Below are 24,068 nucleotides of genomic sequence, written 5' to 3' on the forward strand. Positions count from 1 at the left end.
TTCACAACACTTAGAATATTTTTAATCTTCTAAATCAATTTTTATCGACCTATACCACACACCCACCAAGACTAACATACTCTAGACCCTATGTCAGATTATTATAGACTGACTCTGTAATTTTTATTATATTATAAATAATTTATTTTTTATTTTGATATTAATTTAAAAATTATGTCTTTTTTAACAATATTTTTTATTATTTTTTTATTTGACTCTATATTTTATTTATTTATTAATAAATTTTAATTTTATTTATTTTATCTTACATATAATTCTTACACACGCATAATCAATAATTAAATATACAAAATAATTAGATATATACATATACATAATCAATAATAAAATGCATAAAATAATTAAATACACATATATATAAAATTTATAATTAAATACATAAATCAGTAATTAAATGTACTAGATAATCAGATACACATAAAATTAATAATTAAATAAATAAAATAATTAAATACACACGTACACAAATTCAATAATCAAATATACAAATCAATAATCAAATTGATGCTTTTGAGCTTCGCCAGAAATTTAGCGAATGATTTTGACAATGGCAAGGTTTGTTGGAGGCATCAATTTGGGATTAGTTCGCTAAATTTAGTGATGACGATCGATTTAGCACGTTGTTAGAGTCAGGTAAAAATGTTGTTTATTAATTTTATCTAACAATATGAATATAGATATATTTTATCAGGATTTAAAACCAAAAAACAAAGACACAAATAACTTTAATAAATTATTTATGTCACAAAATAGTAAACACAATTTAAAGATATTTATATCTTTTTACTTACGATTGTTCAAATTATATTATTAGTATTGTTTTAAAAATGATATATTATAAAAGTGAATGAATTTTATGTAATGTTATTCATAGTTTTCTAATTTCTTATTAAAAATTTCATCTACATGGTTTATATATAACTCCACAATGTATTTTGGAAAGTAAAATCTCAAAATTAAAATCAATTTTTTGTTGTTACATATCAATTTATTATTGATTTGAAAAGTGAGACTTTTAAGAATAATATGGAAAAATGGGTGGGTTGAAAGTTGAAACAAGGCCTTTGATTTTGAAGGAAAATGAAAACAGGAGCGAGTGGGTGGGAAGAAAAGCATTTCTTTTGGAACAAGAAACAGAGGGAGAGCCACCCCAATCCGACTCTCTCTATAAATCTTCCATTCCCCTTCTCCTTGCGCCACCGGCCACCCCTCCCTTCATCTCTCATTTATCTCTGCAAAACTCTTCTTTTCTCTCTCTAGAAAGATGAGTATTCCGGCTGAATCGTCCGACTGGTAAGTCCCCTTTTCCCAGATCTTGATCAATACGCTGGATGGATATCCTTGTAGTTGTCTGCAATTTAAGTTTCTATATAGTAGTTGTGTTGTTCGTTTGATTTGCCTTTTGATTCCGAGGTTTTCTTTGGCTTGTGAATGCAATTCTTTGCAGCAAGGGGACGAAAAGGGACTTCAGCACTGCGATTCTTGAGCGGAAGAAAGCCCCCAATCGGCTCATTGTTGACGAAGCGACCAACGATGACAACTCCGTCGTCGCCCTTCACCCGGAGACTATGGAGAAGCTTCAGCTTTTCCGCGGTGACACCATTTTGATCAAGGTTTGATCTAATGCATGGGTTTGTTTCTGGATTGTTGGATAGATGGTATGGGTCTTTGTATGTTGTGGCATGGGGTTGGTTCTGATCTGGAAATTGGATGGATCAGATTGTGGTATTTGGGTGTTTAGCTGATGGATAGTCTTTGATCTTTTGCATGGGGGTCTGTGATCTGGAATTGCGTGTGGTCATTGTGTAAAAGATTGAATTTTAGGGGCACCAAAAGATAGTCCCTTTGAACCATGCCTTAGAAGAGAGTTCGCAGTCACGATCCATCCTTCGGGTTTGTATTCAATAAACTCACTTGCCACGCATAATAACCACTGGACGAAGGGCTTGAATTGATTTGAAGCGGGAGAGCCTATGCAACTCATTTGGCTCTGAAATGCTTGCAGGTTCTCTGCAAGATTCCCGTGCCATTCAAGCCCTAAACAGCAATTTTTTTCCTACAGAATTTCTTGGGAAAATGACGGCATCATAGTACGGGTTTTGTGCCTGGAAATTTGTTTGCTCGTGAAAGTGATTTTTGGTCTTTGCTGAACTTCCTTTCGCCAGCTAACCCATTTCCGCTCCTCGGGAACCCGCCTCCAAACGCCATTACATTCTTTTCTCCAACCACGTGTAGTTTTTCCACGATTTTCTAGTAGGGGCTATGGTAAATTCTTTTCATGTCACATAGAATACACGTGAATCTGATGGAAGATGTAATAACAGGGCTGTGACTTGTGCTCATAGCCGAATTGTGTAAGTGAAGTCCATGGTTGGCTGTGTATGGTTCCCTTCTGGTAATGTGCATTTGTGCAAGGGAAAAGATCTGGCATAAGGTTGAATAGTTGCAGTAAATAATGCTAACGTGAAAGTTCAGTCTTACAGTTTTCTATGACATTTGCCAACTTGATTTTTATTAGAGTTTTCTATGACATATTTGCTAACTTGATTTTTAGTGTTTATTTATCTTTGGTTTGGGTTTGTCTCAGTTGATCACTTGATCAATGCAAATCTTTGCTTCATGTTACGTTAGTTCTGTGTTTTGAATGAATCTAGGTTGATTATTTGGATCTTTGGATTTGTTCTAGTGTTTGATTTTAGGAGCTGTGTGCGCATGCTTGTCCAACTTGGATTTCTAAACACAATTCTTGTGTTGCACTATGGTTTCCAGGGCAAGAAAAGAAAAGATACCATCTGCATTGCCCTTGCTGATGACACTTGTGATGAACCAAAGATTAGGATGAACAAGGTTGTTAGATCTAATCTTAGGGTCAGACTTGGTGATGTGGTTTCTGTGCTCCAATGTCCTGATGTCAAATATGGTAAAAAAGTCCATATTCTTCCTGTGGATGACACTGTTGAAGGAGTCACTGGAAATTTGTTTGATGCCTACTTGAAGCGTAAGTTTCTGGATCTCTTAACTCTCTTTTTTGTTCATATTATTATTGTCAAATAAATTCCAGGCAATCATATCTTGTTGCATCATCAACATTGTGCCCACCTGTATTGACCATTGGTGGATGTTGCTAGCAGATGCGCACATAAACATTTTACAACTGTATATTGCTCATGTAGATATTAGTTGGTGGGTAGCCTTGTAGCATACCTGCTTTCTGCCCTTAACTACATTGGATTACTCTGCTCCTCTTCATAATTGTGTGAGCGCCACTTATTTCTATTAGTGGTATCCTTGTATGAGGTAATTGTATTTCAATTTTGATTTGATTTTGTTTTGTAGGCTTTAGCCTGGTTGTTATTTTTCATCAGCTTTTAAAATGCTTGCCTGTTTCTTTTATTAACTAAATTCTCATTGACATATGTGATTTGGTTAAGGCTTTAAGCTTAATGAAGAAAATCTTGTAAAATCTCTCTTAAGAAACCTACAATTAGTGTTAGGATTATTTACATAATACTCTCTCTCTCTCTCTCTCACTTTGATGCTGTTCATTCATCGTGATCCTTTTCTGTTAATACTTACAGCTTATTTCCTGGAAGCATACCGCCCTGTGAGGAAGGGTGACCTCTTTCTTGTGAGGGGTGGAATGAGAAGTGTAGAATTTAAGGTTATTGAGACTGATCCCGCAGAATATTGTGTGGTTGCCCCTGACACAGAGATCTTTTGCGAAGGAGAGCCTGTGAGAAGGGAGGACGAGGATAGGTTGGATGAGGTTGGTTATGATGATGTTGGTGGAGTTCGTAAACAAATGGCACAAATTCGGGAACTTGTGGAGCTTCCTTTGAGGCATCCTCAACTCTTTAAGTCAATTGGTGTCAAGCCACCCAAAGGGATTTTGCTATATGGGCCACCTGGATCTGGAAAGACTCTAATAGCGCGGGCTGTTGCTAATGAAACTGGTGCTTTCTTTTTCTGTATTAATGGACCAGAGATTATGTCAAAATTGGCTGGAGAGAGTGAAAGTAATCTCAGGAAAGCATTCGAGGAGGCTGAGAAGAATGCACCTTCCATTATCTTCATTGATGAGATTGATTCAATTGCTCCCAAACGAGAGAAAACTAATGGAGAAGTTGAAAGGAGAATTGTTTCTCAGCTCTTAACGCTAATGGATGGACTTAAATCCCGTGCCCATGTCATTGTTATTGGTGCCACAAACCGTCCTAACAGCATTGATCCTGCATTGAGAAGGTTTGGTAGATTTGATCGGGAAATAGATATCGGTGTTCCAGATGAGGTTGGCCGCCTTGAGGTTCTTCGGATCCATACAAAGAACATGAAGCTCTCTGAAGATGTAAGATCAAACACCAAAAATGTCTTATTGTAGTTATGATTTTTGTTCGTTTCAGGAAAGTTACATATCTTCTATGGTTCCTGGTTCAATCTCAACAGGTTGATCTAGAGAGAATTTCAAAGGATACACATGGTTATGTTGGTGCTGATCTAGCAGCTCTGTGCACTGAAGCTGCACTTCAATGCATCAGAGAGAAGATGGATGTGATTGACTTGGAAGATGAATCTATAGATGCAGAGATACTCAACTCTATGGCTGTTACAAATGAGCACTTCCAGACTGCTCTTGGAACAAGCAACCCTTCTGCTCTCCGTGAAACTGTAAATGGATTCCTATATATGCTATATAGCATCTTTAATCTCTATGGCAGTTCATATTCCAATTTTTGCTCATCTGCCCATAATTGTGAATGAAATTTGTGATCCAGGTTGTTGAAGTTCCTAATGTCAATTGGGAAGATGTTGGAGGCCTCGAGAACGTTAAGAGAGAGCTTCAAGAGGTATGCATAGTAGTAAAATTGAGTGATATAGCTAATTTTCTTTTCTTATCCTTTTAGCAACCAAGTATGTGCTTATATGCTATTTTGCCTTTTGTATCTTGTAGACTGTTCAATATCCTGTGGAACATCCAGAGAAGTTCGAGAAGTTTGGTATGTCACCCTCAAAGGGAGTTCTTTTCTATGGTCCACCTGGATGTGGAAAAACTTTGCTGGCCAAAGCCATTGCTAATGAATGTCAGGCAAACTTCATTAGCGTCAAGGGTCCAGAATTGCTTACTATGTGGTTTGGAGAAAGTGAGGCCAATGTCAGGGAAATATTTGACAAGGCTCGCCAATCTGCTCCCTGCGTCCTTTTCTTTGATGAACTCGACTCAATTGCCACCCAGGTTTGTTTGTTTTGGCTGGGACTTGTAGATGACTTGGATATCATTTTTAGTTGCTTATACTGTTTGTGCTTCATCATGCAGAGAGGAAGCAGCGTCGGAGATGCCGGGGGTGCAGCTGACAGGGTGTTGAATCAACTTCTTACAGAAATGGATGGAATGTCAGCAAAGAAAACAGTTTTCATCATTGGGGCAACCAACAGACCAGACATAATTGACCCTGCACTCTTGCGCCCTGGCCGTCTTGATCAGTTAATTTACATCCCTCTGCCTGACGAGGAATCTCGCCTGCAGATTTTCAAGGCCTGTCTAAGGAAATCTCCTGTTGCAAAAGATGTTGACCTTGGAGTCCTTGCTAAGTACACCCAGGGCTTCAGTGGTGCTGACATTACAGAAATATGCCAAAGAGCGTGCAAATATGCCATTCGGGAGAATATTGAGAAGGTGGGTTTCTGAAGACAGTTGCTTGTTATTTTTATGGCGCAATGCCCTGATGTAGAGCCGTTTGAGTTGCCCTGGACATGATTTTATTGCTTTTGTTAAGTTCAAGTTTTTCGTTGGACACTAAGGCCATATATAGAAATGACTAAGAGCTAGAATTGGGGTAGTATGTGGGATAAAGAAAGGAGGTTTTGTATGTTGTGGTACACAAGATGATGTTTGGGTTAAATTTTCTTTTCTTGTTTGCAGGATATTGAGAGGGAAAAGAGGAGAGGGGGGAACCAGGAGGCCATGGAAGAGGATGTTCAGGATGATGATGATGAGGTAGCAGAGATCAAGGCCGCCCACTTTGAGGAGTCAATGAAGTATGCTCGTCGGAGTGTGAGCGACGCGGACATTCGCAAGTACCAGGCATTTGCTCAGACACTGCAACAGTCGAGAGGGTTCGGGGCCGAATTCCGATTCTCCGAGACCAGTGCCGGAGCGGCTGCCTCGTCGGACCCATTTGCAGCATCTGCGGGTGGGGCTGATGAAGATGATTTGTATAGTTAGGCCAACTCTCTCTCTCTCTCTCGGCCTCTGTTCTCTTAAGCATTTGTGACAAGATTAGAAAGAGTCAGTTCCACTGGCAGTGGGGAATGTTTCCTTCTTGTATAGGAATAGGATCCTGTTTTTCAATAATTTGAACTCTTTAAAAGTAGGGGATTAGTTTTTGTTGCATCAATATTTATTTGAACTCAAAAATATCTGAAGCCAATGTCGTTGAATCTCAAGAATTCATGTTTTTGTGAGTTACTTATCCGTTTTTAGTTTTTAGCAAGTTGCTTCATAAGTTATACCCTACTTCGTAAGCTTTTTTTGCTTCTTTATTCATCATACAGTTCCAAACCATCGGTCACCTTTTCATCAACAACTATGCATTCGGAGGTGTAGTTTCCGGCGGCGTTGGGATATCAAGCACCCGCCGGCCGCGCTCCGACCTGCTGTTCTCGGCGAACTTCAGGCTGCCATGGTGCAAACCCTTTCGCTTCTCCTCCTCGTCCCACTCCGATCCGTAGTAGTACTCTTCGTTGAACTTCGCCAAATCCTTTGTCGGCGGCAAGAACATGCTCCCCCACTGCGGAAAATGGACGAGCGAAACTAGAAGCGTGCAGGCCACGATCATGATTCCCATCAACGTGATCCCAGTTGCTGTCGAATAGCTCGAGCTCGTGAAGAAGAGGAACTGCGTCAGGCCGGATCCGAAGTTCCCGCCAGCACCGGTGACGCCGGAGATGACGCCGAGGGACCGCCGGGAGATGAAGGGGATGATGCCGAAAGTGGCTCCGCAGGCGGCTTGAGCACCGATGGAGAAGAGGATCATGGATGCGACGGAGATGGGGAGTGAGCTGGCTCGGCCGAGGCCTATGCAGAAGAGGCCTCCTAGGGTCTGGAAGATCCAGAGATTCCATAGCCGGCCCCTCATGCCGTACCGGCGGGCGGCGAGGTCCGACATTAGACCACCAAAGGGACGGACAACTATGTTGGCCATGCCGAACGTTGCAGCTATTATGCCGGCCGTGTGAAGCTTCAGATTAAACCTAACCACACACACACAAAAAAAAAAGGTTACGATTTACAATTTTTTTGGTTCAAAATTATAGTTAAATTCCGCCCCAACCTTATGTAATTATGGCTAACTTTATGATTTTACTTTATGCCTAATATTAGATAAAGTTTTTAGATAAAATGACATTACTCATCAATTTATGAATAATGTTAGGAGTCATTATTGATGTGTCATTAGTAATGTGATGTCTCTTTATTAAAAAAAATTAAGTAGACTATGTGTCATTATTTTTTTTATTTAACACATTCTCTAATGAGGATGCATCACATCAAAGATGACATTGTCATTACCCATAATATTGCTCAAAAAACCTTACTACATTGCCTGAGAGATTTATATTCAACTTCACATACACACATGTAATGATGAAAATAGCTTTCACCCTAGCTGTTTTCTCTCTACTCTCTCTTTTTCACTTTTTATGGCCGTTGCTCGCCACTTTCCTCGTCGCCACCTCGCTTTACGTCGACCATCGCTGCATCAACGATTGGCAACAAAGCAAAGTGAGGCGAGACGACGACAAGGAAGGTGGCAAGCGACGACCATGAGAAGGGAAAAAGAGAGAGATATGGCACAATCAATGGAAGTGGTGAGGGGTATTTTCGTAACTTGATTGTCAAAATAGTGCATTGAGTCATCCTCTCAGTCATGCAATGTAGTATTTTCCTCACTAAAAAAAACACATTAAAGTAACTAGTATGAGTATAAAAAATAATATAGTTACATTCTGTAATAAAATTTCTTATAACAATAATATATTTGAATAATAATGTGATAAACCTGTCATAAAAGTACTCTGCAATCACATTGTCAGTGGTTAATTCAACTCCGAGTGACATGCCATATAGAATAAAGAAAATCCACGTTCTGTAATTCTTGATGGCGTATAGAAACACCTGAACCACAAAAAATTATAATAATGTCAATATCTTATAATTCTACAATCATCAACAACATTGTGACAAGGAAATATATATAAGAACAAATTCTTATCAAAGTTTCAAATTCTATAATTAATTGTGCAAAATTTAGAAATCAGTGGGCAATGTATATATTGAAAGTTTGGGCGACGAAAATCACCTTGGAGAAGCGATCTTTGGGAACGTCTCCTTTCTTCTGCAAGGTTCCGAGATTTCCATCCGGCAAATCTTGGCCCAGCCCCATAACCAGGAGCCCCATGATGACATGAAGCCATCCGGGCACAAAGAAAGCAATCCGCCACGCCGTAAACGGCGGTGCGCCGCTCCGGCGGATCACTTCATAGAGCAGCGGCATCAGCAACTGAGTGGCTCCGCCGCCCATGTTCCCCCACCCTGCGGCGGTGCCATTGACAAGCCCAATGATCTTGCCGTTGAACATGGTGCTCATCCAGTACTGGCACGACACGAACGTCGCCAGAGAGAAGCCGATCATGAATCGCACTGCCAGGTAGCCGCCGGCGGAGGAGACGAAGCTCATGCAGAACACGGTGGGGGCCGTCAGCATCATCAGAAAGGCGCAGCCATATCTCGGGCCGAGTAAGTCACACACCGCGCCCATGACGAGCCTGAAGAAAAAGCACATTCAATTCTTTACATTAATTCATTTGAGAAATAATGAGAAAAGATTGATCTTGCGAGTCCTAGGAAAATTCAATTGTACGCAAACAGTCCAAAAATTGAAGATATATATATATATATATATATATGTCAGTGTTGAAAAAGAAAAGAGACGAGCCTGGAGAAGATGCTGCCGGAGACGGAGGCGATGCCGGCGTTGCCGATATCTTTCTTGGTGAGGTCGAGGTTGTCGCGGATGATGGGGACGAGCGGTGCGGAGGCGAAGGTGGAGACGAAGCATGTGAAGAACGAGGTCCAGGCGAGGTGGAAGGTTCTCATATGGGGGTTGGCGAACGAGAAGGCTCGGAAGACTTTGGCCTTGTTCTCGGAGTCCACCGGCAAGGAAAATTTTGTGTCCGCCGCATGGGCTGTGGGAATTATGGAGGGGTCCGAAGTGATGGAGAAGGCGAAGGTTTGCTCTCTGCCGGTGACTCCATGCATGGAGCTTCCCGGCGAGCCTGGCTCTTCACCCGCCATTAACTCAATTGTTCTGGTCTCTGCTCCGACGTAGGAGAAGAAGGTGGTTTTCGGTGTTGCAGGCCTGTAATGGCGTTGGTTCTTATACGATGTTAATTACCGCTGGCCAGGCATATCCATTTTTCTAAACTTCTGGACGTTAGACACTTTAAAATATTATTATATTTCTATAATACAAAAAATTCATATTTCCAAACAAGTCGCTGTTACTCGTAGGGAGTAAAACAAAATTAATTAAAGAGGGAAGATACTCTGTTGTTTGGTGTGTTTGTAAATGGTAAGAAAAAGTCAATCAATTTGGCTCTGTCAAATAGAAAAATCAACCCAAAGCCCCCTCAGTTTCCGCATCCCATATATCCCAACTTAAAACAACTAGTTTCCACCCTTTCGAGTGTTCAAAGGGACTCTTAGTCTTCGATCCTTCACCTCAGACACCACACAAATCCTGTCTTAATTAGTTTCATGCACGCTTGGCAAAGGTCGTTATATTGGATTTGTATTTATGCATGCTGCAGATTCCTCGGCCGAACCTCAAAAAGAAGCCATTAATGCGAGCTCGTAATTGTAATAAAAAATGTGACTCTCACATTAATAAAAAAAAACAAAGCCTCCTCCACGGATATATATGGTCGAAAGGCATTGCAGTGGCTGCTTGTGGGTTGTGGCCGCAAACATTCGTTGAGATAAGCAAGGCCTGCGCCTGCGCCTGCGCCTCCGCCTCGTACGTCGAGCTAGCCTCGCCGATGGGTAAACTGAGGTGATTTATCGTGAGCTTGGCTACACTTCATTGGCGTTACACTTCTTTGAGGTGATTTGAAATTTTTTGAAATCTGGTTCGATCCTATTTCTATATATATTTTGGACCCAATTGATGTTGGGTTAAGACTTAAGACCATTAGATGATAAATTTTATATTGAAGCCCTTTTGTTCTTTGTTTATTAATATACTTTTGTGCTCTATTGTTTTGCTTGTTCTTGTTTTTTTTTTTTTTTTAAATTTATGTTAAAATAAGTTTTATAAATTTTAATATTTTGGTGCAGTACAAGTCTTGAACAAGAAATTCAAATAATTAAAATTGAATTTAATTGAGTTGTGTTGATGAAATTTTATTTTGTAATTAAATTCATTGTGAATTTAAATTTTCAGATGCGATCATGATCAATTCACAAGCATATTTAATTTTTTTTAAAAATAATATTATGTAAATTAAAAGTTAAACTAAAATTTTATATAACATAATATATGACTAATTAGTCACTAATACGTAATAATCATATATTGCGAAAAATCAAAAACCCATCAAAGTGTTTATAATTTAAAAAATTATTGTGACATTATTGTCAAAATATTTTTATGCAAAATTTTAATAAAAACAGGATTCTCTAATAAAAAAGAGAAAAATAATTTTTTTTTATGCAATTTTTTTTTATCAAAATTAGTAATACACTTCAGAGGTAGCATACCAATATTTTCTCAGGAAAAAGACAGGCCATTGGTTTTGTTTAAATACCATCATGTACCATTCAAATGGGCCAATCCAAAGTCATCACAGTTCGTTGACGGGTTGGCCCGCTGCCAATCTCTCCTTTATCATCAGAAGATCATCAATCAAACGGTCCACATTCACGTGGGACGATCCACCTTCACTCACCGCTGCTCCAGCCAACTCGCTCAGCGAACGCACCCGCTGCCGGATCTCCCTTACCGATTCACTGCCACCCATCAACCGAGTCGCCGCCGCCGCGACCCGGCTCCGTTTCACCCTCACTCCAGCTTCCTGCTCCCGCCCCCACTCCAAACCCGTGTCCCCTCCGATCCCAAAACCGATTCTCAACCGAGTCAACACGAACGCCGCGTTATAAAACTGCTCGGCGAAGAGCGGCCACGTTATCATGGGCACCCCCGACCTCACCGCTTCCAACACCGAGTTCCACCCGCAGTGAGTCATGAACCCGCCCACCGCGGGGTGGTTTAGAATCAAGGCCTGCGGGGCCCAGCCCATTATCACAAGCCCACGGGCCTTCACTCTCTCCCCAAGATCCCCAATGGCGATCCCGTTCCCGTAGCCTTCTCTTATAACCCATAAGAACGAACAATTCGAAGCCTCAAGCCCCAGCCCAATCTCAACGAGTTGTGACTCGGCAAAAGTACAGAGGCTGCCGAAACACACGTAAATCACTGAGTTCGGTTCCTTGGAGTCGAGCCAACTCAGACACCGGTCCACATTGACAGAAGCTCTGTTTCCTCTCTCCGCCATACCCAGCGAGTCCGGTTCAACTGACCCAACCGGCCCGATCGGCCATATCTTCTTCCCACTGATCTTCCCATAGTGTTCCACGTACTTCGGTTCAATCTCGTAGAAGGTGTTGGCGATGGTTCCATAGGTGTTCCGCTCGGCTTCCACGAACTGGGCGAAGAATTCTTGCAGACCCACGTGGCGAAAGAACCGGCTGGGCATCCAGGACTTGGTCACGTGAACCGGTTCCGGTAAACCGGGTACCAAGAACGGTTTGTAGTCCGAGTTGACGTTTTCGTGAGGCTTGTACTTGCTCACGCTGTCTGAGACGCAAAGGGAGAAGCAAGACGTCCCGTGGAAGACGAGTCGCGGGATGCCGTACTTCCGGGCGATCTGGGCCGTCCACGGGATGTTCTGATCGGAGATGATGGCGTCTGGTTGGTGTTGACGGACGAGATCGTCGCCCTGGGGGTGGAGCATCATGATGGCGCGGCTGAAGCTGTGGGACATGAGGGTGGAGGGGAGAGAATCGAGGCTCTCACAGTGCTCCGGCAGGCCGGCGGCGGCGGAGGGGAAGTGGAGGGGGTGGACGGTGATGGGGAGGTGAGCGAGGCGGTGGAGTGCGGAGCGGAGACGGGAGAGGTTGAGGGGGGTGGTGACTATGGAGGTTTGGACGCCGCGGGAGGCGATGAGGGTGGCGATGTCTAGCATCGGGATTTGGTGGCCCGGCGACATAAAGGGGAAGAGGAATACGTGGAGCTGCCGGCGGCAGCGGTGGCGGGTGGCTGTATCTGGTTCCATTGGAGGGTGGAGAATGATGGAGCTTTCTTTTCAGAACCAAATGAGTCCAAGATTAGTTGGGCGACTCAACTGGTCCAAATTCGAAGGGGCCGTAAGAAGAGTCAAGTCAACGAAGAGAGGGCACTTTGGGCAAGATAGCAAAATGATACATGCATTAATAACAACATTATTTTTGCCAATTAGTTTTTGATACATTGATTCTATTAGGCATTAAGAAAAACTCCAGCAACATGATAGGGCGGCTATTAAAACATACAGAAAAAATTACCACAATTGCTGATACAAATACAATTGGCCAGAATTGTATGTACATTCATTGAGCTTCATCAAAGACCCATGATAAAGCTTTGAAGCTGACTACACCATACAGATTTCAGAAAGCTGACAAAAATAGCAGAGGCCATTATTAGCATCTAAATAACCAAATCTGCATATGCATTGAGGCCATGGACGCTCAGACTTTGCTTCAACTTGTGCAATGCTCGGCTCTCCAGCTGCCTAACCCTCTCCTTGGACAACCCGAACACGCTGCCAATTTCCGACAGCGATTTGGGGTTGGCGCCCTCCACGATGCCGAATCTCAGCCGGATTATTCTCCGCTCTTTCGGGCTCAGAACGCTCAGAAGGCTGCGGACGTGCTGCCTCATCAGTCGCTTTGCTACCAATGCTTCCGGGGTCTCAATTGCAGTGTCAGCAGTGACTTCCTGGGAGCAGGCACAAAATTTGCAACTCCAGTGTCAATTATACCAAAAGCACTCTATTTGTAATTGCCCTTTACTCTATCCTAGCTACATCAGCTACAGTAAGCTTGCTTCTACTGTCTATCTATCTATCTATAATCTTCAAGTCGTGCACAAGCTTTCACGCAAGCAAGGAAGATGCAGACGTAGTACCAATATAAGATCCTTGCACGAAACAACTTGAGGTGAGGAGCTTAGCAGTTGGTATATGCGAGTTTGCGGTTGTGGGTTCATCAACTCATGCTGAGCCCTATAACAGATGGTCTCTTGCCAACATAATTCACCGCTTTAAGTGAGGAGACTGATAAAACTACCAAGGATCGTCAAGTGCGTCAGGGGTCGGTTCACCTTAAAATGAACCCTGACAAGGTGGCTATAATCCCCCTTCATACCCTCTTGTTCCACAATAGGTCAAGAACTGTCTGTGACTAAGCAATGGAGTTACTCGTGGTTCCAACTTGAGTAACTCCTTTAAGCATTAAACGAGAAAACAAGAATTGTGATTGCAACAAATAGGAAAGGCCTGTTGCCTTCCCTTCCCGTCAATCAATAGATTATTTTCATTTTTCTCTCCCAAATTATTTACCAAAGGGGAAGGCCATCTACATGACATTCTGATTCAAATGCTAAAACTCTTTTTAACTGTTCTCAGGAATATTAATTGTAAATTGTTGATACAATGATATGATCTGATAGAAAGGGCCTCCCTAGTGCATGAGGCTCCCTGCTTTGCTATGCACCAAGTGTCAGGGGAGGGCCATATTGGTATGCACAGCCTTCCCCTTGCTTTTGGCAAAGAGGCTGTTTCCAAGAACTCCTACAACCTTTTTTACTATTGCTACAAAAGCTCGCCCTCTACAATGACACCACCAAATTCTTTTTTTAAAAAAAGGTGCACCCCAGTGCAGAAGGAATGACACAATCAGATATTCCAATCAATTTCAACTACAACTAGTTTTGCATGAGGACAGGAACTTACCTGGCAAATTGAGGAATGAAATATCTAACCAATCACTTAGATGATCAAAATATTCTGAAAACTACTGAAAGTACATATAAATCTTAGTCTAATTTTCACCTTCCAAGTTTCTATTAATGTCATATCGGATGGAGATGAAGATCACTGAAAAGGGATACCTGAAAAGTAGTGTCTTGGTCTGTCCATACAGGCTGTTGCATTGAAAGAGGCATTCGTGCAGCAAATAGTAATCTTTCCAGCTTCTCTACTGTAATTCCAGCACGTGCTGCAATTTGCTCTTTTGTTGGTCGATGATTTCCCTCTTGAATGCATAATCTCTTTGCTTCAGTCACCTTCTTCAGAAGGATATAAACATTTTCCTGCATCATCAATTTGTTCTAGGTCAAACTCAACTAATTCAAAATCTGCTCAAAATTTTCAGCAGTGGCAAAATACTTGAAAGTCAGACAGTTTCATAACATTCAAATATGCCAACCACTTTAAAAATCAGGAATACTTGAGCAAGAATGAGGGAATTACTGGAAGACGAATTGTCCTAGAATGATGAAAAATGGCTTCCCTAATTGTTTGCCTTATCCACCAGTAAGCATAAGAAGCAAATCGGCAGCCAGCCTGTGGCTTAAATTTCTCAACACTTCTCATGAGACCTCTACTTCCCTCCTGCAACAGGAAAATCAAGGTATCAGTAAGAAACAACTAATATTGACTTCTCACATGATTTCTCTTGATGTTTCATTCGATTGCAAACAGAATAAACATAACTTCAACCATGCATCTCAACTCCAAGACAAAGAAAAATAAATAAATGAAGTCTATGATTATTCTCATCAATAGTATCCTAATGGAGAACGGCAACACGTTGCTGCAAAGAAACTGAAAACAGACACTATTCAGGTCTTGAACTGGTGTCCAAGCTTGGAAACCTTCTATAACTAGGTGGAAACTATGTCAAACCTTTAATGAGAAGTGTTTCGGGTCTTATACATTTCACAAGGCAAAAGGACCCCCCAAAAATGCCACTCATAGTTTGAACAATCCCCTGTTGCCAGTACCTGTGACTAATACTTCCTTCTATAACTAGGTGGAAATATGTAAAAACTTTAATGAGAAGTGTTTCAGGTCTTATACATTTCATAAGGCAAAAGGACACCCTGAAACTGCCACTCATAGCTTGACCAATCCCCTGTTGCCAGTACTGTGACTAATACATAGTGTGATAAGAAAACATGGCATATCTCAAATAACCTCAATGTTTTACCTGCAATAAATCCTGAAGGTTGAGACCACGGCCCTGGTATAGTTTAGCAATATGAACTACCATACGAAAATTAGCATAAATTAACTTTTCCCGGCTGCTGTTGCCCCGGTGAATCTGCAACTTCAAATCCCTACAACTAAGGCCAACAGCTGCAGCCCATTCAACCAGTGTTGGTTCACAATTAAATTGATAATGAAGCTTGTTCTTCACTTCCTCTAATCTCATCAAATCCTGAGATACAATATATTGGCAAACATCAGTTGTCTTGTCAACCAAAATTTCGTTGGATGCTGGACAAAAAATAGACATGCAAGTAAACCTGTATCTGAGCAATCAATTCAGATTCTTCTTTTGCCGTCAAAAGTTGCCTAGTTTCTGAACCCCGAAGGAACAGTCTAAGGGGGTCATTTGGATCAAATGATACACTTTTTTTTCTTTGCAAATTTGCCTTTCTAGAATTGCTGGTCTCTTCAACTGTAACTCTTGGCTTTGCTACCCTCCTTTTCTTAGATCGCCTCTCTAGCATTCGTGTTGATCTAACAGTCTTCTCCTCAAGTGGAAAATTGCCAAAAGATGTAGATCTTGATATGTACAAAAGTTCAGAACATGAATCTCAAGAAATTGATCTTATAACAAGAATATGATAGTCTTTGCTTGAGGGAATGATAATATGAAACTGACCTAGGATTTAAGGACTGATCAATATCAGCTAACAACTCTGAATCCTCAGCTAACAAAGCTGCTTGTTTTGAGGCTGACAATGCTTTTTTAGCAAGGGCAACCACATTGTGGGGTTCTATAAGTTTATTTTCTTTACCTGGAGTGGATGGTACAGTTGAGGATGGCATTCCCTTGGTCTCGAAGGATGGCAATCTGCAAGAGACTCCATACAAGTAATTAATAATAGACAGACAGATAAGAACATTCATACAAACATGACGAGCCGTTAAGACAAGAACATTGTGAACCTTTTTAAGACAAGATGATAAATTGATGGATGTAGGAGTGTTAAAAAGTCTGATTGATCTTACAGATACCATAAGCCTGGCAAATTAAGCAAACGACGTTGAAAATGCTCCAGGCATTGATCAGAATCCATATTACTATTCTCTTTGTGTCTTGGGGACCCACCTTCCATCTGCATTGTGCTCAATGTTACCTATCAAGGAGATAATCAGTGATCTACATTAGCAGAAACTTGCAGAGCGATAGAGGTGCCAGAAGATGAGCCATAACATTTTAGTTCAGATGTGGCAGTTGGTGGTGGTATTTCAGACTTACCTGAGACATTTTATCCTCCTTGATCATGTGCATGAAAGGCCTAGTTTCATCACGCTGCTCTTGCAGAACTGATGTTGGGAAATGTTGAGCTAAAGAAGTTGTAGGCATAAAGGGAAGTGCATGAGCTGCTTGCTCATGAAGCATCAAAACTGCAGAAGTAACAGGGTAAGAGGAGTTACATTCTGAAAAAAAAAAATGATGTAACTAATTATGTGCAACAGTGGAAGTAAATGGTACTTGGCAGTGCACCAGCTACCAGGTGATGAAATAATGAAGATTGTTACTTCCCCACGAGAACATAATTTATACAAATGAAAAGGTCTTCCTCCATAAGAATACAGTGTATGCTGACCAAGGGGAAGAATTACAAGTGAGAGAATTGTGTTGTGGGGTACAAATACAGAAATGTGCATATCATATACTGACTTTACTTTATAAATCCAAAAGCTTATCATATTAACATGAAACCATAAACAACATCACTCTTAAAAGGCTAGCCTGGGAAGATCAACTTAGACTATCTTACCACACAATAAATCTATATAATAAAGCAATAATTTCAAATATTAACGTTTTTTTTTCCCACGAAATAAATCATCTCCCTCCCAACAATCGTTTCCCTCCTTTCACAAGTGCAGCTTCTTTTTTTTTTTTTTTTTTTGACCCTATGATACACTAGTTGGGCCAAAGAAAATGGGCAGAAATAAATTGTCTATGAATTCAGTCAACCCACCCCTGGAAATTGAGGTCAGCATGGGAACAAGAACACCAAATAAGGAATTTTGGACAGCCAAAAGAACATGAAAACCTATTAGGGAATGTTGCATGCCATAAATTTAATACAAATCATATAGGTCACAAGTACTTATTGTGACTTTTTTACTTTTTATATCTTTTTCCCTGTTCATGGCTTTTTTCTTTTCTTTTTTTTTTTTTGTTGAACAATACTATCATTAACATGTTTTTTTATTTAAATTGAACAGGTACGAGTATCCAATGGATGTCCGTTATCTGTTGAGAACAAGCATAAAGGACTAAATATATTATGCAACGGGTAAGGTTACAGGTATTAGAAAGGAGATACAGGTATAGGTACAGGTACAGTAGAAGATACATCAGATCCATATTCCATTGCCATTCATAATATGACCTTTCATAAAGGATGTCTCAAATGCATGAGGCTCCTCGCTTTGCAAGGGTCAAGGGAGGATCATATTCTTAAGCAACCTTCCCCCTTGCTTTTTTGTAAGAGGTAGTTTCCACAATTCAAACCTGTGACCTTTAGTCACAAAGGAGCAACCTTACCGTTGCTACCGAGGACCGCCCTTTTGCTATTACCAACATGTTAGACAAAAATAACCTCGAACAATCGCCTAGATCTCCACATGTTCGAAGTCACCCAATCAAATACTTACCCAATGTTTGCTTCTACACCTGCTTAGCAAGGGAGTTAGTAAAGGATGAGCAGACATTTAACTGTGAATGAACAAAAACAAGCAAACATATCGATTCAACCTTAGCTAGAAAGGTAGCACCAAGTTGATTTGGATGTAAGCACTGTGGGAATACTAGGATTTTGTAACTTAGTGGCTTAAGATAGCCTAGTTTGACAAATAGAGGGGGATTTCACAATTATCAAAATAACCTAAACAAGTCCTATTTGGAATGGGCTCTACTAGATCAGGTTGTCTTTGAAGTAGTCTATTCTATATGGGTTCTATTCTATCAAGCAATGTCTAGAGCAATTCATCGTCCTCCTTATTCTCATAAACTAAGAGGTTTCATGTTAATAACTCAATCAGCTTCATAGAAAATATACCATATAACATCCATTGACAATAGCTAAGAATATTGACCACATTCTATTTGATGATTGATTTTCTGAAGTGGTAGCCGCACGCTCCCTTCTTGCCTCTCCGAAGGTACCTGCAATGGAGACGAGGACTTGCTCCCCCGGTCGATCTCCGATGATCAAGTTAGTCCTCGATCCAGGATTAATTCTCCCTTTTAAACTATATCTTCCAGAAGAGGATAAGAAGAATCTCCCACCTTTTTCTCTTACCTTTTCTCGGGATAGGGATCATGGAGGGATCTTCGGGATCTCCCTTCCGCCTTCTTCGGAACTTTCCCGATAAGGATTTCGCGATAATATCCGTCTCCGAAGAGTTCGGGATAGCTGTTACCTCCGTGACCTTCGGTGGGTTAGCCTGTTCCTGAGGCCTCGGAGATTTCTTTACTGAGTGCCTATCCGATTGACGTGGCGATGCTTGTCTGCCATGTATCTTCTGACCGCCACTAGGTATCCGTCTTGGCGTAATTATGGGACCGAGGGCGTTCTCCTCATCACTATTATTCCTATTTCTTAAGTGGTTTGAGGATATACATGAATGTAATAGAGATATACATGAATTGCTTCCTTTGCAATAAGCTGTTGGAAAATTAAATCCTGTTCTTTAAGATGCTATATCAGCTATACATCTTCCTCGTGTCTATGCTTTTTCCTTCTGCTGAAAAGTATTGAAGGCCTGAATGGTGAGATTTGGACTTAATTGCAAGCCAGCCATCTTTCTAGGAGAGCTGAACCTGAATTCAATGGCCTGTATATCAGGGAGGCTAAGCTCCAGCATGCCATTACATATTTTTTGGTTAAGTTGCTCTATCTGCCTCGTCACCTGTAATCTTCTAGTGCCTTTAGCTGTTCCGTAAATTCTCCACTTTAGAGTACATTCTACAAACGTAAACCTCTCAATTCAAAATTATCACCCATGACCATTGACTATCTTTCGTGTGCATTAGATTAGAAAATTATTTTAAGAAAGGGAGTCCATGTCATTAACTTTCATACTACAAATATTCACAAGAAGCATTTTTAACTCCTGACAATTTCAACCATTTATTATCTCAATTCCAAGTAGGTTAAATGGCTTGGGCATTATCAGGAGCAGTTTGGGCAGCCTAGAAACTGGACCAGGCCAGACAAGTTCTAGTAAGTTATTTTATTTTCTAACTTTCAGGGAAACCACACCCTCCTTTGTCTCTAGACCCTTCTGGGCAATTTTTGGAACAAATATGGACCTCACACACTATTGAAAGCATTTACAGATATCTAATGTTATAAAAATGATCAATATATGGTCCCTAGAACTGGTTTTTAGCTCTTCTGAAAAGGCTCATATAGTCCTTATTAGGTACAGAAATAATAATTCCTTTCCTTGTGACATCTTATGTCAAAGTTTTACTCCTCGTTAAAGTAAGAGCAGCAGAGTGCACTAGTACAGTTCTTTCTGTTCAAAAGACTTGAATTTAAGAAATTGGGATGAGGTTAGAAGCATGGGAATACAACCTTAAGCTGTGAGATAATGCTTTAAGTTGGAATCTCAACACTAGCCCAAAAACCTTACACAGTATATATGAACTTCCAAATAAGCCCTAACCCTTTGTAATACCCCGAGAGCCCAGAGAAGTTAGTATATATCGAGGATAGTGTAAGAAAGGAAACAACACCAGCTGGATACCTTTTGGGCTGAATGTTGGCAAAGAACTCCCGAGTTAAGCGTGCTTAACCTGGGGTAATCCAGGGATGGGTGACCCCCCTGGGAAGTTCGTGTAGGCCCATCAGGATAAGTTGTTCCGGATCTTCCTATCGCTCGAACGGGATGTTACAAATGGTATCAGAGCCGACCCCTGAGCCTTTGAGCGTGGTGGTGGGGCAAACCTCAGCGAGGAGGCTGAGTCCCGAGGGGGGCGTGAGGCCCCTATGGGGGGTGCGTGTAGGCACCTTAGGCGAATCCCACATCGGCCATGCAAGGGGGGAGAGATCTGGGACCGGTTGTAAGGTCGCATGGCGGGGACGTCATGTGCTTAAAGGGGGGGAGAATGTAATACCCCGAGAGCCCAGAGAAGTTAGTATATATCGAGGATAGTGTAAGAAAGGAAACAACACCAGCTGGATACCTTCTGGGCTGAATGTTGGCAAAGAACTCCGAGTTAAGCGTACTTAACCTGGGGTAATCCAGGGATGGGTGACCCCCCTGGGAAGTTCGTGTAGGCCCATCAGGATAAGTTGTTCCGGATCTTCCTATCGCTCGAACGGGATGTTACACCCTTTCCTTTCCCACTTCTAGCTTTCACATTGACTAATATTTGTGCCACTGATGGATTTGATACATTTTTCCATAGAAGTTTAGCAACCTCGCTTTGAAAATTAGATTATTCCAACCTTACCAATTTATAAATCCTACAACTTGTTTATTCTACATAAAAACCCTAATCCACAAACTTCTAACACTTTAGGCCACCATGGACCCAAAATAAATAAGAAGTCCAATTTTCACAAAGAGCTGAATGCATCACATCAACTAGATAATCTATGAAAAATAAATGGATGGTTTTCAAACAACTTCTACTTCTAGCACTAATATCTAGACCTTCTCAAAGTTTCAAGGGGATAAAAACCAAGTGCATGTTCATTTTGTAAAAATATCACAAAAGAGTTGCATTTTGAGATTCAATTCCAATCAACTTTGTTATTCAAAACTCTCAAGTTTCATTGACAAGAAATGTAGGCCCCTAAGTGAAGCTGGGAGCTATGATATCGAGAAGCTCAGTCTATCAAATATCAGGTTGTATTATTAAAGATATCTATATTAAAGATATCTAGCATTGAGTATACTACAGATTCTATCTTCAGTAAAGCAGCATCCAGAAATACAAAGGGGAACATCAATAAGTGATTTCTGCAACCCATGGCAAAGATATGGATTAAGAAACTGCATTTAAGGTTTTGGGGGATTAAAAAAATTAGGATATGCTAACAAGTACATCTAAATTATACCCTTCCTTTGTTGTCACTAGTAATTGAAGCGTAGGGAGACCAACTATCAACATTCCATTCTGTGCTGGATGAATTACGCTTTCACTGTAACTATCGTGTATTTTGATGACCTAATGAAACAGAGAATGGCACCAAAACCAACAAAAGGTATATAGAGAATATCATAATTTCTGAAGAAAAATTATCCCAAATATATTCTCATTGAGAAAATTCAGCTAAGATGATGCCACACGTAACATTTCAAAATTATGAGTTGGAACAGTGAGCGTTGATCTTGAATCGAGGAATCATAAACTACCATGCCATTATATATGAAAAAATTGCATAAATATTCTGTCTAGTCTACATAATATTACTCATTGCCAACAATGATATAAAAACCAAACGAGAAATAAGAAACGATAGAAAAGTTATAAAAGGAAATATGGTTTGATGTTGAAACAGCCAGACACCCATTTCCTCGCAAAACCATAATTCTAGAATTTCCAATAATCCAAATATATTTCTTTTTTGAACTGTATACGAAGTACAAACATTCTTGAGCAGAAACGAAGTAAAAGAGAACCCAATATCCAGTCATTGCTGCACAATTAAATGCCGCGATAAACAATAGAAACACTGAAATGAACTCAATAACTTATACCCATTTGATTTTTTGACCTCAACTTCCACATAACAACACAAAAATATGCAAAGTTTCAAATTTTTAATCACACTCACCAGAAGAAGACGAAGAAGAAGATGAAGACGGACAGTTTCTAAGATGGGTTCGAGCAGTTAGTGGTGAAGATGAACTTAGCAAATTCCTTCCCACCTCCATGGATGTATGGAGGTGTGGGTTTGTATTTGTTTGGAGATAAACCAGCAAGAAAGAGAGGGAAGAGTCGGGAGAGAGTCTTTGGCACTTCCGTTGCCTCAGAATTGATAAACCCATCTCCCCAAAGGATGAGATTTTCCAATTCTCCGGGCTGCTTGGCAACACCACCCCTGAAGTTTTCACTAATTTCGTGACTGCCCACTCTTGCTCAAATTTTCTTTAAGAAAATTATCCCTGCACCCCAAAAGTTTAGGGCCAGTGCCTCCCCATCCCTAGACGAATAGCCTACACCTAGGGATGGCAATTGCAACCGAAATCATGGGGAATCGAACCGGTCAACGCGGTTAAAAATTATTTGACTGGGTAATGGTTTGGTTCGGAGAAAAACCGAATACTGTTTCAATGGATATGGTTTGGTTATGGTTTTCACTAAAATCAAACCAAAACCCAAACTGAAACCGAACCAAAAGGTGGGTAACCGAACCGAACCGAATATATATATATATATATAATATATATTATATACAATCCCGTCCACCTGAGCTGAGCCCACCTCAGGCTAGCTCACCCCAGCCCAATTGCCTTGCTTGCAAACCCTTCTCCCCTTCTCTTCTCCTTCCTCACTCAATCTCGCTCTCACTCTCACTCACCCTCGTTGCCTCTCGTTTGTCTGCCCGCTCTCGCCCTTGCTCTCTGCATGTCTCTTGCTCTTGCTCGCCCTCGCTAGATCTCTCTTACTCTCGCTAGGGCTTGGCCTCTGCTCTCGCTTGCCCTCAATCTCTCTCATCCTTTCTGTTTCATTTCTTTTGCTCATCCGCGCGAGCTCGCCAATTGCCCTCGTTCTCGCTAGGGCTTGGCCCCTCTTGCTCTCGCTCGCCCTCGATCTCTCTCACCCTCGCTGCCTCTCGCTCTCTGCTTCATCTCTCTTCATATTAATTTATTTTTTATATTTATAATTTTATTAGATGGAGTTGGCTCATTCATTTAAGATGGATATGTATTAATTTACGAAGAATATATTAATGTTGTTGATGAAGGTATTAACTTTCGTAGCTAATTTTTTTTAGCTTAAATTACAATTTAATTATGCACATATTAATTTATTGATCTTAACAATTGTAGGTTTGGAAATGTGATTTTGTATCCAATAAGTTTTGTAACTTTATGCAAGAATAAGGTAACTCTATTAGAATTTATCTTTGTTTGTTGTGAAATTATCAAAAAAATTTATGAATGCTATTTGTCTTTGTTTGTTGATATGGATTAAACTAAAAAAACCATGGTTAAACCGAAACCAAATGGTTTGGTTATGGTTTTAAATTTTTAAAACCAAATGGGTAATGGTTTGGTTTTGGTTTTAGTAATTTAAGTTTGGTTTGGTTATGGTTTTGGCAAAAACCGAAACCAAATCGAACCATTGCCAACCCTATCTACACCATCTTCAAAGGGAAATGGCTTGTATTTTTAAATTTTTATTAAATGATTAAATATCTAAATAAAAAATAAAAATTTTATTTTTAAATTTTTTAACTTTATGATATTAATTAGAAAATATCATTTTTGATGTTTTCTAAATTTTTTAAAAATGAATGTTATAACTTCTTGAAACATAAAATATTAAAACATATTTAATTACAAAATTGAAATTACAGAGTAGAAAATATTTTTTAAAACTAATTGGAACAAAGTATTCTATAAACTAATGGTTCAAATTGGCAAAAGATTTTTAGATGAAGAAAACATCGAAG

At 40.4% G+C, this 24,068-nt stretch overlaps 4 protein-coding genes across 4 annotated transcripts; 1 reads left to right on the forward strand and 3 right to left on the reverse strand.

Moving 5' to 3' along the window:
• The first annotated feature begins 1,135 nt into the window (after window positions 1-1,135).
• LOC127788389 (cell division cycle protein 48 homolog) lies at window positions 1,136-6,498 on the forward strand. The gene is made up of 9 exons (XM_052316579.1): window positions 1,136-1,314; window positions 1,469-1,634; window positions 2,791-3,019; window positions 3,600-4,366; window positions 4,465-4,686; window positions 4,794-4,865; window positions 4,970-5,251; window positions 5,333-5,692; window positions 5,939-6,498. The coding sequence occupies exons 1-9, from the start codon at window positions 1,286-1,288 to the stop codon at window positions 6,239-6,241; spliced, it is 2,430 nt and encodes an 809-aa protein (XP_052172539.1). The 5' UTR covers window positions 1,136-1,285; the 3' UTR covers window positions 6,242-6,498.
• A 104-nt stretch (window positions 6,499-6,602) lies between these two features.
• LOC127788391 (high affinity nitrate transporter 2.4-like) lies at window positions 6,603-9,484 on the reverse strand. Its single transcript, XM_052316581.1, has 4 exons — window positions 9,015-9,484; window positions 8,379-8,844; window positions 8,079-8,194; window positions 6,603-7,269 (listed from the first exon to the last, which is right to left on the reverse strand). Exons 1-4 carry the CDS (start codon window positions 9,371-9,373, stop codon window positions 6,603-6,605), a joined length of 1,608 nt encoding a protein of 535 aa, XP_052172541.1. The 5' UTR covers window positions 9,374-9,484.
• A 1,436-nt stretch (window positions 9,485-10,920) lies between these two features.
• On the reverse strand, window positions 10,921-12,411 carry LOC127788799 (scopoletin glucosyltransferase-like). The gene has a single exon (XM_052317412.1). It carries the CDS (start codon window positions 12,409-12,411, stop codon window positions 10,921-10,923), a length of 1,491 nt encoding a protein of 496 aa, XP_052173372.1.
• Window positions 12,412-12,664: 253 nt separating this feature from the next.
• LOC127788390 (RNA polymerase sigma factor sigF, chloroplastic) lies at window positions 12,665-22,437 on the reverse strand. Its single transcript, XM_052316580.1, has 9 exons — window positions 22,224-22,437; window positions 16,670-16,818; window positions 16,420-16,547; window positions 16,070-16,261; window positions 15,708-15,969; window positions 15,389-15,619; window positions 14,650-14,790; window positions 14,289-14,489; window positions 12,665-13,115 (listed from the first exon to the last, which is right to left on the reverse strand). The coding sequence occupies exons 1-9, from the start codon at window positions 22,435-22,437 to the stop codon at window positions 12,825-12,827; spliced, it is 1,809 nt and encodes a 602-aa protein (XP_052172540.1). The 3' UTR covers window positions 12,665-12,824.
• Between the last annotated feature and the right edge of the window lie 1,631 nt (window positions 22,438-24,068).

The sequence above is a fragment of the Diospyros lotus genome, chromosome 13 (assembly GCF_014633365.1).
Source record: "Diospyros lotus cultivar Yz01 chromosome 13, ASM1463336v1, whole genome shotgun sequence".
Lineage (NCBI taxonomy): Eukaryota > Viridiplantae > Streptophyta > Magnoliopsida > Ericales > Ebenaceae > Diospyros > Diospyros lotus.